The sequence below is a fragment of the Cajanus cajan genome, chromosome 11 (genome assembly GCF_000230855.2).
Source record: "Cajanus cajan strain Asha chromosome 11, NIPB_CcT2T_4, whole genome shotgun sequence".
Classification (NCBI taxonomy): Eukaryota; Viridiplantae; Streptophyta; class Magnoliopsida; order Fabales; family Fabaceae; genus Cajanus; species Cajanus cajan.
The window spans coordinates 33,456,136-33,470,168 of NC_138527.1; the positions used below are offsets into that span (position 1 = coordinate 33,456,136).

The 14,033-nt window shown below is 29.7% G+C and overlaps 1 protein-coding gene across 1 annotated transcript; it reads left to right on the forward strand.

Moving 5' to 3' along the window:
• The first annotated feature begins 5,442 nt into the window (after positions 1 to 5,442).
• Positions 5,443 to 8,862, forward strand: LOC109788695 (binding partner of ACD11 1). The gene is made up of 5 exons (XM_020347483.3): positions 5,443 to 5,601; positions 7,015 to 7,118; positions 7,217 to 7,292; positions 7,943 to 8,026; positions 8,110 to 8,862. Exons 1-5 carry the CDS (start codon positions 5,596 to 5,598, stop codon positions 8,674 to 8,676), a joined length of 837 nt encoding a protein of 278 aa, XP_020203072.1. The 5' UTR covers positions 5,443 to 5,595; the 3' UTR covers positions 8,677 to 8,862.
• Positions 8,863 to 14,033: the final 5,171 nt, after the last annotated feature.

Here is a 14,033-nt window from a genome sequence, read left to right on the forward strand (position 1 = left end):
GCTTAAGTCCATATATTGATTTCTTTAATTTGCACACCATGTGTTCCTTTCCTTCAACCGAGAACCCCATTGGTTGGTCCATGTAAACATTCTCCTCCAAATTTCCATTTAGAAAGGCAGTTTTCACATCCATTTGATGTAGCTCCAAGTCATATTGGGCTACTAATTCCATGATAATTCTAAAAGAATCTTTTCGTGAGACGGGTGAAAAAGTCTCTTTGTAATCAATGCCATCTTTTTGAGTAAAACCCTTAGCAACAAGTCTAGCCTTGTACCTTTCAAGGTTGCCATCAGAGTCACGTTTAGTCTTAAAGACCCACTTACAACCAACTCTCTTGCAACCTTCTGGCAATTCTACAAGGTCCCAAACATCATTTTGTTCCATGGATTTTAATTCTTCTTTCATGGCATTTAACCACTTTTCAGAATTATCACAACTTACAGCTTGTGAAAACGAAATTGGATCATTCTCATTAATACTTGAGTCATTTTCTAACTCATGTAGATATATCATATAGTCATTCGAAATAGCTGGTCTTTTTTCTCTTTGTGACCTTCTTAATGTTATTTCTTGTGGTTGTTCTACAACAGGTTCATTATGAATCATGGGTTCATTATTGTGTTGCTCTTCTTCATTGTTGTTTGACTCAACAGTTAGAGGAACATTTACTTTATTGTCAGAGACATAAGTCAAAGGAACTTGCATTCTAACTTCTTTGACTTCCACTTTCTGTGGAATTGTACTCCCACTAACTTCACCATTTTCAATGAACCTTGCATTTCCAGTTTCAACAATTCACATATTATGATTAGGACAATAAAACATATACCCCTTCAATTTTTCTGGATAACCAATGAAATATCCACTGATTGTTCTTGCATCCAATTTCTTTTCTTGTGGATTATAAATCCTTATTTTGAAATTGAATGATTCTCCGTGAATGATGTGTTTTAAAATTGTATAATTCTCCATGAATGTTATATATATACATATATAACGATTTTGCAATGATCAAGAAGACATTGTCAAATCAAGAAATTTCAAGCAATTTTTTCTCCCGGAAGTGAGATAATTGTACAATAATGAAAATAATATTTTCTCACCAGAAGTGAGATAATTGTACAATAATGAAAAGAATTCTCTCAAACCCTAGCCATCATGAAAGATAGAGAGAGTAGAAAAGAAAAGTCAAAGGGAGTGAAATCTTGGTTCTCTTCTCGAAGAAGATCAAAGCACTCTAAGGATCAAAGGAGTTTTCTACTATGGAGAAAGATCAAAACACTCTAAGGATCAAAGGAGTTTTCTACTATGGAGAAAGGTACACACTTTCTTATTATTATGTGAGCATCATGAATTTCAAAGATCCTTTAATTTTCTATAAAATAATGATGTACTAGAAAATTTATAAAACTTACATGTGGTATCAGAGCTAGGTTTTGAAATTGAATGATTCTCCGTGAATGATATGTGTTGTAAAATTGTATAATTCTCCATGAATATTATATATATATATATACATATATAACGATTTTGCAATGATCAAGAAGACATTGTCAAATCAAGAAATTTCAAGCAATTTTTTCTCCCGGAAGTGAGATAATTGTACAATAATGAAAAGAATATTTTCTCACCAGAAGTGAGATAATTGTACAATAATGAAAAGAATATTTTCTCACCAGAAGTGAGATAATTGTACAATAATGAAAAGAATATTTTCTGTCAGGGGTGTGGACCTTGTCTCACATTAGTGGATATTTATAATCCCTAAAGATTGTTATTTCCATCAAATAACAATTATTCTCATAAATGCTCCATTAAACCCATTTATGATTTAGTCTTTAATTAATTAATTATTTATTAGTCCCTTTATATATTACATATTTTCCACATGAGACATAATTATCTTACAATATGTACATATATAATATGCTTGCAATTAATATCACAAAATAATATATGTAATATCTACATAAATATTATATTATTAAATATATAATTTAAAATTAATAATATACTATAAAAGTTATTTAAGTTGTATATATTAAAAACAAATACATTAGAACAAGTAGTCATTGTTATATTTAATAAGAATCTTTGTTCTTCCATTAAAAGATTCAATTTTCATTATTAATTTTGTACTTTATGGTCCCTTAAATTTTTTTTAAAAAATAAGAAAAAAAAGTGGTTGAACCAGTTTGACCCACCAATTCACCAGTTGAACCAGAAAATTGACCAGTTCAATCCGATTTGAAACGGGTCGACTGCATAACCGATCTAACTTAAGATTTGGATCGGCTGGACCACCAGTTCCTGGTCCAACAGGTCCGACCAGCCAGTTCGATCCGAGTTTTTAAACACTGGCCTGAAGAGACTTGTAGGAAGAATACTTGGATCTGAGTTTGAAGAGGCTTGTGGAAAGAATACTTAGAATTTAGCTTGAAGAGACTTGGAGGAGAAATACTTGGATTTTAAGCGTGTAGAGGCTTGTTGAAGGAATATTTGGATAGTTGTTTAAAGAAGCAAGTCAAAGACTACTTAGATTTAAGCCAAAAGCGACTTATGTAAAAAATATTTATATCTTGAGAAAGATAATGAAATTCAATCTGGTTGGATCGAAAACTGGATGTAGTCTCTGTGTTTCAGACGAACTAGTATAAAATACTTGTGTCTTTTCGTTTGTTGCTTTCCAATACTTCATCTAATCACTTTCCAACATTTCGTCTAATTACTACTTTAGTACAAAAGCGCAAGTTTTTGATGTACATTATTCAACTTCGCCTTCTAATATGTATCTTTTTCTCTAACATTAAGCTTATAAAAAAATTTGTTAAACTTGATAGGCAAATCTATTTATCTATATAATGTAATAAAAAATAATATGTTATTAAGTCAAAAGACATATTGGATCTGTCAAATTTTGAAGTTTTAATGTTAACAAATTAAATATTTTTATAAAAGAAAATATCTTCAAAAATGTTTGTGGTAATAGGAATGGCAATGTAACTCATTCCCGTGAGTACCTGCCGAACCCACCCCAATTTGGATGGGAAAAACTCGTGTTTATCAGGTTTGGGTTCGGATTTTCCCCGATTGATAAAATCGGGGCGAGGGCGGGACAGGTATTAAAATCCCTACCCCGTACCCACCCCCGTCCCCGCCCTACTTAAAAATATAATTAAAAAAATATTTATATATATATATATATATAAACCAAAATTAGAAATATTTATATGTAAAAGTTTGTATTATTTTACTTTTCTTTTATTTTTTTAAATTTTTTCATATTTATTTAAAATTAAAAAAAAAAGGTAGAAGCGGGGGCGGGAAAACCCGAACCTCGCCAGAAACGGGGATGAGTATCCAAATTTTACCCCCAGCAGGTATCGGAGGCGGGGGCGGAGAACGTAAAACCCGCCTCCGCCTCGTTGCCATGCCTAGTTTGTGAAAAAGTATTATCAGACAAAGTATAAAACATTTATCATATGTAAGACGATGTAAATCAGACGATATGTTTATCTCATATATATTAAATATTCATTATTTATTAATACTAATGACGAAGTTCATATTGAATGCTTAAATTTATATTAAAATCAAGATCCTTGAGATCATAGAGAAAAGTAGATAAAGTTATCATTATAGTTGCACTGTGTTAACATTGCTTTTACAAACTTCGTTCGGTATGAAAAGTTGATAAGTAACTTCCTTGATCATAGGTACTATTTGGTGAAATACATTTAATATTTGCATTAAATTAGTCAAACAATTATCTACCATCATAAGAAAAGATGATGAAGACAGGTGAAATAAATTTGTGAGTTGGACTCAAAGTGTTGCAATGATCATCTTCTCTAAGTTACTGTATTAGAATATTCAAAATTCAAGAAAGAAGAGATGCAAAAAAAAAATCATACAAGAAAACACTCTCTGTAAATCATACTTATTATTTTTTGTAAAAACTTATTACTCTATATTGGTTGTATAACATTCAAGTAAGACGAACATAACATATGTGTAACCTTCATAACCATTATTATAAAGTTAAGTATGAAGATACTCATTTGTAAAAAAAAAATACTTATTTTAAGTCTAGAGAGACTTGATTGTAAAAGAATACTTGTTTTTAGCCTAGAAAGATTTGACTATAAAAAAATATTTAGTTGTTAAACCTGAATAGGCTTGTTGTGAAAAAAAAAATATTTGAGTAATTGCTTGAAGATACAAGTAAAATAATACTTAGAGTTACGTCAAAAGTGACTTGTTGAAATGATACTTGTATCTTTATTGAAAGATAGTTAAACTCAATCTAGTTGGATTGAGATCTGAATGTAATCTTATGAGATGAATCAGTATAAAAATATCTACTATTTCATCTAACTTTTATTCGCACTCCATTTGGCTAAAGATATGAGTTTTTGGTACATGTTATTCAACAATCTTTCCAGTATTTAGTTATTTTTTCCACATATGCATATTACATCATTAAAAAAATAATTAAATAAATAAATTTGTAATATAAAAAATAAAATTATTAATATTTTTGACATTTTCACTATCTTGATTAAATATTTTACATTCTTTGTTCATACAAAATTAAAAAATAGAAAATAGATAACCTAACAATCTCATCTTTGTCCTTTTTTTTTATTCTCTTCATCTTCATAATTGTTTATTTAGAATATTTTAAATGAGATATAAGAAATATTAAAAAAAATTAATAAAATTATTTTCTTTTATCACATATGTGCATGAATGTACGTTAATGTGTATAAATTGTTTCTCTTATTTTAATTTTTTATTTTTATTTTAAACTCCAAATTTTAATAATAATAGAGTAAACTATTTTTTTATCACGAAAATTAAAAAAAATTGCTTATATTATTAAAAATAGATTTATTAACTTATTTAAAATTAAATTTATAAATCTATTTAATATTATTAACTTAAAATAAGTTTTTAAATAAATTAATATATTAAATTAGACTTTTAAAAAATCTTATCAAACTAAAAAAAAATCTATGATTGAGAGGTAGTAATTCTTTAAAAAAAGGTTAACCAAATTTAATCAAAATATTTTAAAAAAATGAAATAAAGTGTTAAACACTCTAATTTATTAGGAAGGAGAAGTGTATGTGAGAATATAATATTTATATTTATCAATAAAATGGATTGTTTTAATTGCTGAAATATTTAGTACAATAAAAAAATAATTAGTAAAAGAAAATAGGTTATCTTATTCAAAGAACCAAAAACTAATCAAAGACTAACTAATAATTTACGTAACGTACATGTTACTAGTTATGACTTATGACCCGTTATTGATTGTCCAACTTCGTGAATCGTGAGTCGTGTCGGGACAGGTCGTTCAATCACGCGGATTCGTGCTTGGTAGTTTGAAATCCTCAAACCCACGACTTTGCACGTGCGACTCTCACCCAGGCACGTGCGTTCCATCCCTCTTATATCCCCTAACTTCTTTTTCAATACTAACATCGCTCCTCACAGTACGACTTGCTCCACCGACCAGAGCTAAGTTTTGCGGCGATTTCCGCACACCAGATACCTCTATCTGAAGCCATTTAAATCATTTTTCCATGTCGGTGAGTTCTCATCGCACCGCCTCTTTCTTTCTCTGAATTCGTATGTTTATTTGACCAATTTTTTCACACCGTCAAGATTTCTGAAGATCTTGCGGCCTGCTTATTAGGCTTTTCTACCAGTATAACTTATCTCATGTAGCTTCAATTGAGTTTCTAAGTGTTTTGAAATATATATTTGATTGTTTAATTTGTGTAATTTGATTGCTAGCGATTGCTTAGTTTTTGATATTTTAGGCATATGAATCTGTATAACCTATAACTGTTGTATTACATGATTAGTGAAATTAGGGAACTATTTTTGAATGGTGTTAAGTTAATTAATTATTTCGTGTTTGATATTCGAAGTTCGATTTCAAGCTTTAAAGCAACAGACACTGGGTGTGTCATTGCTTAAACCATTTGGAATGAATAGAATTAAGAAATGATATCTTTCTAAAGATGTTAATGAATTCTGTTTTGTAGTTCCAGTTGAACACATTTTGTCTCCTTTTATAGCGTTACTTCTGTTCTGGGCGCTTGTGAAAATTCCAGGGTTTGGGTTTTGGTTGGTTTGTCTTTTGGGATGTGTGAACGAGATAACGGAAGTGTCCGTAGTTAGTTCTCAACTTCACAAATGTGATACTGATTTGAAACGCTTGACTATCCGTGAACAACAAAGATTGAGTGGTTCCTAGCTAGATATGCATGTTGCAGATTATATATGTGCTACTACAGTCTTTAAGAGTTGAAATTGTTCCTAAATTAGTGAGTAATCAAGACTCAAAAGAGCTGTGTGAATGAAAGAGAAAGAAGACTTTTGTTATTATTGTTGTGTGTATTGTGATGTGTTAAGACTTAAGATAATAAACTTATTAATACTAATATAATACAAAACTTGTAATTCTAATTAAATAAGGAAACATATCATTAAGTATGAAAACTACTACTAAGAAATTATGGAATATACTCTAAAAATTTCTGAAATAGAACAAATAATGTTATGAAATATTTTCTAGATATTCTTACAACTTTATTTTACAAGGTACATGATTATGGAATAATGTTATGTTTGTGTTATAGTTAACAATATTACTTTCAAACAAAATTGTTTGGCAGGAAATACACACTTATGATTTATCCTTTTAAAGACACACTTTCAAAATCATTTTATGAATCTTTTAACATCCTCTCTTGATCTCGCTGTTTACATAAACCTTCGTTAGATATAGAATATAAGAACAATTCTAGAAGTGCTTATAACATACATCAAAGATCCCATAGGGGGAGTTCTCTTTAATAGTAGTATAGTTGAATAATATGTTTCGGAAATTTGTATTTGTCCTTATGAGTTTTCAGAAATTTATTACATATAAAGACGTGGGTATTCTGCAATTTCAGGTTTCAGAGTTCTAATATTTCTATTTCTTTTCTCAGATAAAAACTGTTAAAGTCGGTAATGTTTCCTTGGGAGCAACTGACCAAGACATTAAGGAGTTCTTTTCTTTTTCTGGTGATATTGAATATGTTGAACTACAGAGGTCAGTTATTATTCTTTGTTTCATGCAATCCCCTTTTTAGGCTGCTTTCATTTATTGTTTTTGTTATACAAATTATAAGTCTATATATATTGATGCAGTCATGATGAACGATCTCAAATTGCTTATATTACCTTCAAGGATTCACAGGGAGCTGAGACTGCTGTACTGCTTTCGGTAATCCACTTGCCATAATTAAATTTATATTTGTATTGTATTAAGTTTGTTTTAACAACAAAAAATCTCATTCTTTAGTCTCTTATTAAAAAGCCTTTCATTAATCTCTTTTTGGAATCCCACGTGTTTGAAGCTCTTATAAGAAGCCTATTAGTCTATTTTTGTCAAGTATTATTCGATATGCATGCTGTATTGATTACTTTTTTTCTTAATGCTGGAAACTTTAGCCTCTGCTTTGGATTGAAATAACTTTTTACTAGTGGAATTATTGAGAAATTTCAATCATCCTACAGATGAGATTGAATGTTAAATTGTAAATCGTAAGTTTGATACAATTTATTCTACAATCTTACTGATGCTAATCTGAACATGTTGTCGTATGCTTTACTAGCCACTAGCTGTCTTCTTTCTGGACTGGGTTATTTTTGTGATGATTGAAATAATAGCCATTTGAAATATGATCTATTATCTGTAGTTCAGAATTGGAGGCATGTGTCTGATTGTATTATTTTATTTGGGTATTATATTCAATAGTGTGTTTGCTTGTAATTATCCTAATGGCATCACAACCTGTTCTATTTCTCTTTTGTGAATAACTTCATTTAAGTCACTATGGATGACCAAATATAAGCTAAATTCACTTATGTCAGGGTGCAACAATAGTCGATATGCCAGTTACAATAACTCTGGATCCAGATTACCAGCTTCCACCTGCTGCCTTAGCTTCCAGCAACGTGAGTCCTGCTAATACCCTTTACCATTTAGTAATGTGCACAAGTAACTTTGCTGTTTTGGCCTTACAACTAATATTTTTCAGGTAAGTCAAACTCCTGGTGGTGGTGAATCTGCTTTACGAAAGGCAGAGGATGTGGTCTCCGGCATGCTAGCCAAAGGCTTTATCTTAGGGAAAGATGCTGTCAACAAAGCAAAGACTTTTGACGAGAAGCACCAGTTAACGCACACAGCCTCAGCAAAAGTTGCATCTTTTGATCAGAAAATTGGGCTTAGCGAGAAAATAAGTGCTGGTGCTACAGTTGTGGGAGATAGAGTTCGAGAAGTGGACCAAAAGTTTCAGGTTTCAGAAAAGACCAAATCAGCATTTGCAGCTGCAGAACAGACAGTTAGTAATGCTGGTTCTGCCATAATGAAGAATCGCTATGTTCTTACTGGGGCCTCCTGGGTAACCGGTGCTTTTAATAAGGTTTCTAAGGCAGCTGGGGAAGTTGGACAGAAGACAAAAGAGAAAGTGGAGAATGCAGAAGAGCAACAGAAACGAAAAGTGGAAGATCAGTATGCACAGGTCCTTTCTGAGGCCCCAAAAGCAGCAGAAGCAAGTGAGAAGCAGCCTTCCAAGCCTGCTCCTGCTCAGGGTTTGATCCTTTGATTTGCTTCATGTATGTATATATATACTTTCTCTGAAACTCCTGCAAAGTGTTTTAAGATGATTACCACCAGACCTTTGTTTTTTTTCCAGATCGGAAGTGAATGTGGGACTGATTTTCTGTTGGACATGTTTGCAATTGTTTAATTTTCTTCTATAATATAAACTAATTTCCTAGTTGTGTAATAATTTGTTTCTCGTATTTATTTTTGGGGTAGTTGAGAAACAACTACCGGGCTACGTCAAAATAAATAAGAATTGCATGGGTTGCACCAGTAAAACTAGAAAGTGTAGTAGGCTTATTTTTATATAAAAGACAGGCTAAGAAATAAAATCACTTTTAAAAAGTACAACGTAATTTTAATATATAATGATAGATAAAAACCCAAGTTCTTGATTTTTCACATATCTCATCTATTATGTTACTAAATTCGAAACAGACACGTCCTCTATATTTTAGTGGTTGATGTATTTAGTTTATACTTTAGTGTTTTACAGCTATTGACAAACGTTTTTCAGAATTATTATTTTAACAATCTACCTACAGTATAAACTTCTACCATTATGCATAAATTAATTGTAAAGATTATCTTATATTATCTTCTTTAAAAGCTAATTTTTAACTTGTGAAAAAGCTAATTTTAACTTGTAGAGAATTTTTATTTTTATTTTTTCTTCTAATTTTCTTCTCTGGAAAAGTTTATTTAAATAACCCTGTATTCTTTGGCCGTTTGAAATTTGAATCATGCACTCGTTTGTGGGAAAATATCAAGCTTTAATCACTAACCATGAGAGCATCTCTATAACTCTGTTGTAAATAATATGTCACTATTGTTTTGCATGAAGAGTAATGCTAAATGCTTTGAATTGTCTAAAGCCTAATCTTCCCTTATCAGATCATCCTAATTAAAACTTAATTCATGCATCGGTTTGGGTCTAACTCTAACCTCTACCTTCACATAGTCATCATGGAACCACCGTCAACCTTTGAACTGGTGTCGTGTTTTCTTTTGGTGCATTCATGCCACCGTCAACATTTTTTTGTAACACAACACTATACCCATCAACATATCCAATTACACTAGTCTTAATAAGCACGTGGTTACATTGACTTGTACTTAAGTGGCCTACATTTAAAAGGCCTGTGTAAGCCCACAAAAAAAATTGGATCAGTCCGTAGATCAATCCATATGAATACCTTTTAATCTTTGGTGCTTGACTTTGATTATGCATGGAGATCGTGTTTTGGTTAATTTAAACTTTTTTTTTACCAAAAATAAAAAAGAAAATATTTTTATTGAGATATTTTTAACCATACTATTTTTAAAAAATATTATTTAATGATAACATATTTAAGGATTTTTAAAATTTTATACCTTTGAAGTTATCATTTTCATCTTCATTTTTAAGTTAAATTTTAATATAGCTTAAATATGGTTTTAGTCTTTCAAATTTATGGTAAATTTATTTTTAGTCTCTCAAATTTAAAATCGATCTTTTTAATCCATGTAATTTTTAAAAATTTTATTTTAACTCTTATACTCAAATTTTGTTAAAAAATATGTCAAATATTGTTGTATAAAATCTACATACTAGTGTTCTTATTAATAAAAATATCATATTTATCTTAGTTGATATTCACAATTGTCTCAATCTGTCACTTTTTAATATATTATTAGTGATATAAGGGATTAAAATATTTTTTTTTTTTGAAAATTACAAGACTAAAAAAAATAGTTTTAAATTTAGGGACTAAAAACAAATCTATATTAAATTTGAGAGACTAAAAACATATTTAAACTTTTTAGTATTATTAAAAAAAACTATCAATAGATGAAAATAATCTTACATTATCAACAAAGGTTAATTGGTAAAGATTGATCTCCTATTCTATAAAACATTTTTTAAACTTTAAGGACCGTTATAACTCTCATAACATTTTTAGACTTAACTCTCTTAAACTTTTTTTTAATGATTTTTTTTATTATAATATAACGTATTTATCATATTTTATTAAATATAAATTATATCTTCAAAATTGTACTATCCGTATTGCAAGACCGAGCTCCCAGCTCGGCATCGCAACGCATGACGACCTCGGATACGCGCTGCGGGACGTCAACTCATCATTTAACCAGATCATAACTGATCTGAGGAGATCTCGGTCTAGACGAGATCTGTTATCCAATCATATCATCTTATCTAAGGCCCCAGGCCCAACGCAACCCTAATTGACACTAAGGTATGTGCATTACTTATACGAGACTCATACTCATACAAACCCTAACTTTAGCATCAGAGTCTCTTTTGCAGGTACCACCCCCATCTCGGAACATCAAGCGTACCAGCGAAGGAGGCTCACCAATCTTACTTGGGGAATCATCCCTGCGGCAGATTTCCAGTAAGAACAAAAATTATTTATTTTAAATTTTAATCATAAAAACAAATATTTATCATATGTATTTCACATGCAAAAATATTAGGTAAATATAAAAGATTAAAAAAATCATTAACCTTGCTTGACTTTTCTCTTTCTTTTTTAATTGATTTTTTTTTATCTATAAGAATCAAACTTTGTAGCAACGATTTATAATAACTCATGCATATTACTCGATTAATAGACCTGCCTTACTTCTTTTTTTTTTCTTTCTATTCTACATGTATATTTCTTTATTTGAACTAATAAAATTATTATGAACAAAAAAACCCTGCAACCAAATACTTAACATAATTAGATATTTTTTAATCGAATTCAAAACTTCAAATTAAACTAAAATAACTATGTATCAATTGATTAAAAAGGAATTTTTTTTAACAAAAACTTTTACTGATAAATCCAAGTAGGCATGGCAATCTAACCCGTCCTCGTGAGTATCCGCCCGAACCCACCTCGATTTGGATGGGGAAAACTCGTGTTTATCGGCTTCGGGTTCGGGTTCAGGTTCTCCCTGATTAATAAAATCGGGGGCGAGGGCGGGGGCGAGGAGGATGTTAATACCCACCTCGCCCCTGCCCCGCCCCCATACCCACCCCTGCCCCGCTTAATAATATAATTAAAAAATTATTTATATATATATAAACCAAAATTATAAATATTTATATATAAAAATTTATAATATTTTACTTTTCTTTTATTTTTTTTAAATTGTTCATATTTATTTAAAAAAAATAAGAGTAGGGACGAAGGCAAGGCAGGAAAACTCGAACCCCACAAAAACGGGATAAAAACCCAGATTTTATCTGCAACAAGTATCGGCGGCAAGAACAAGAACGGTTTAAATTTGCGGGACGGGAACGAGGAATGTAAAACCCACCCCACCCCGCCCATGCCTAAATCCAAGAAATGTATCCCATTTGTTTATTACTGCGCGCCCAACCTAGTATTAGTATTTATTGACACGTGAACAGTAAGTAGTGAAATTAAAGCCAACTTTAATTCTTTAACAAACATCTAATTTGATTGTAAGACTAGAATACGTTTATAAGTATAGCATGAGTGAAATTTTAGTTTCTAAATTTTTAATTAAAAAATTGTTAGTTAAATATTGTAATTATGTAACTTTATTATTTTTTAGTATCATAATCATATAATTTTAGTTTTTTAAATTAAAATTTAATATTTTTTGTTGATCCGGTACTACCGAATGATGTATATTGTTTTTAATTAACTTTCTTCTAATATATATATATTATCTTATATATTTATATTTTTTATAAAAATATATTAATATATACTAATATTTATATTTATGAAAGTTTAAATTTATCTATAAATATAATACATGATAAATTTATTGATTTCTTAAAAAATTACCTTAAAATCATATATTACTAGTGATGTGATTTTTTTTATTAGTTAAAACTTAAAGGTGTAATATTATTTTGCAATAAAATTACACAACCATTAAATCCTACAAACATCATATGTAATTTCGTTAAATCCAAAAGATGAAGGCATAGTTTTAAAAACCGGATCGGTCATCGAACCGGTTAAGGTACTGGGTCAGTGGGTCAAAGGTTGAATAGGTGGGTCACTAGTTGAACCGCATGACTCGATTTTTATTAAAAAATATTTATATTAAATATATTTTATACTCATAAATTTTAATAAATTCATATCTTATTTTGAATTTCAATTTTTCTATTTTATTTAAAATTATTTTTATTTTTATTTTGTAAAAAAATACATAAAAAAATTACATGTTAAACTGTATATTAATACAAATTAAAAATATAAATAATATGTATATATATAATATGCTTGCAATTAATATCACAAAATAATATATGTAATATTTACATAGATATTGCATTATTAAATATATAATTTAAAATTAATAATATACTATAAAAGTTATTTAAGTTGTATATATTGTAAACAAATATATTAGAACAAGTAGTCATTGTTATATTTAATAAGACTCATTGCTTTTTCATTAAGAGATTCAATTTTCATTATTATTTTTGTGATTTATGGTCCCTTAAAAAAATTTAAAAAAAAATAAGAAAAAAAAGTGGTTGAACCAGTTTGACCTACCGGTTCATCAGTTAAACCGGAAAATTGATCGGTTCAATCCAGTTTGAAACGGGTCAACTGCATAACCGATCCAACTTCAGATTCGAACCGGCTGGACCACCAGTTCCCGGTCCAACCGGTCCGACCAGCCGGGTCGGTTCGGGTTTTAAAACACTGGATGAAGGTATAATTTATCTTATTATCTAACACTACCGAGAATAATTCTACCTCATCAATTATTTTTAATACTCTTCTCCACTATTATATTACAATAAAAAAAAAATCAAAGTGTTTGTCCAATAAACCAGAACCTTCCATAGCAGTTAATACAATGCGTCACTATCGTTATGTATTCTTTCACTTTGAGGCTTATTGTAATTCAAGTGGTTACTGTAGTCTATAAAGTAATAATACTTTTCTAATAAAGTATCGTTCACGATAAATAAGACGAAACTGGCATCGAGATGTTTATATTAGAATAGAAGATGACAGTTATTGTGAGTATAAAATTAGTCGATGAGAGTTGTTAATAATATCTTTTTATTAAAAATATATTAATTAATCAGAATTGTTAATAATATCTTTTTATTAAAAAAATATTAATTAATAAGAATTATTAATAATATTCTTTTATTAAAAAGATATTATTAACGATTCTGATTCATTCTCGTTATAAAAAAAACTTTACACCAAAATTAGTGAGTGAAAGTGAACGTGATCTGACTTTTCTTCCTCCGTGCCTTAAGTGTTAAGTAAGGATGATTAAAGACTAAAAGGTGACTGCGAAAGCGAAACCAAATGCTAGTAATCAAGTCAGATCAGAAATGTCAAACGTGGGAGTTTT

Excerpts from the sequence above, each read along its gene's own strand:
- LOC109788695 (XM_020347483.3), top strand. Across the intron at positions 7,119-7,216 it reads GAATATGTTGAACTACAGAG|TCATGATGAACGATCTCAAA; the intron begins GTCAGTTATTAT and ends ATATTGATGCAG. Across the intron at positions 8,027-8,109 it reads CTGCCTTAGCTTCCAGCAAC|GTAAGTCAAACTCCTGGTGG; the intron begins GTGAGTCCTGCT and ends AATATTTTTCAG.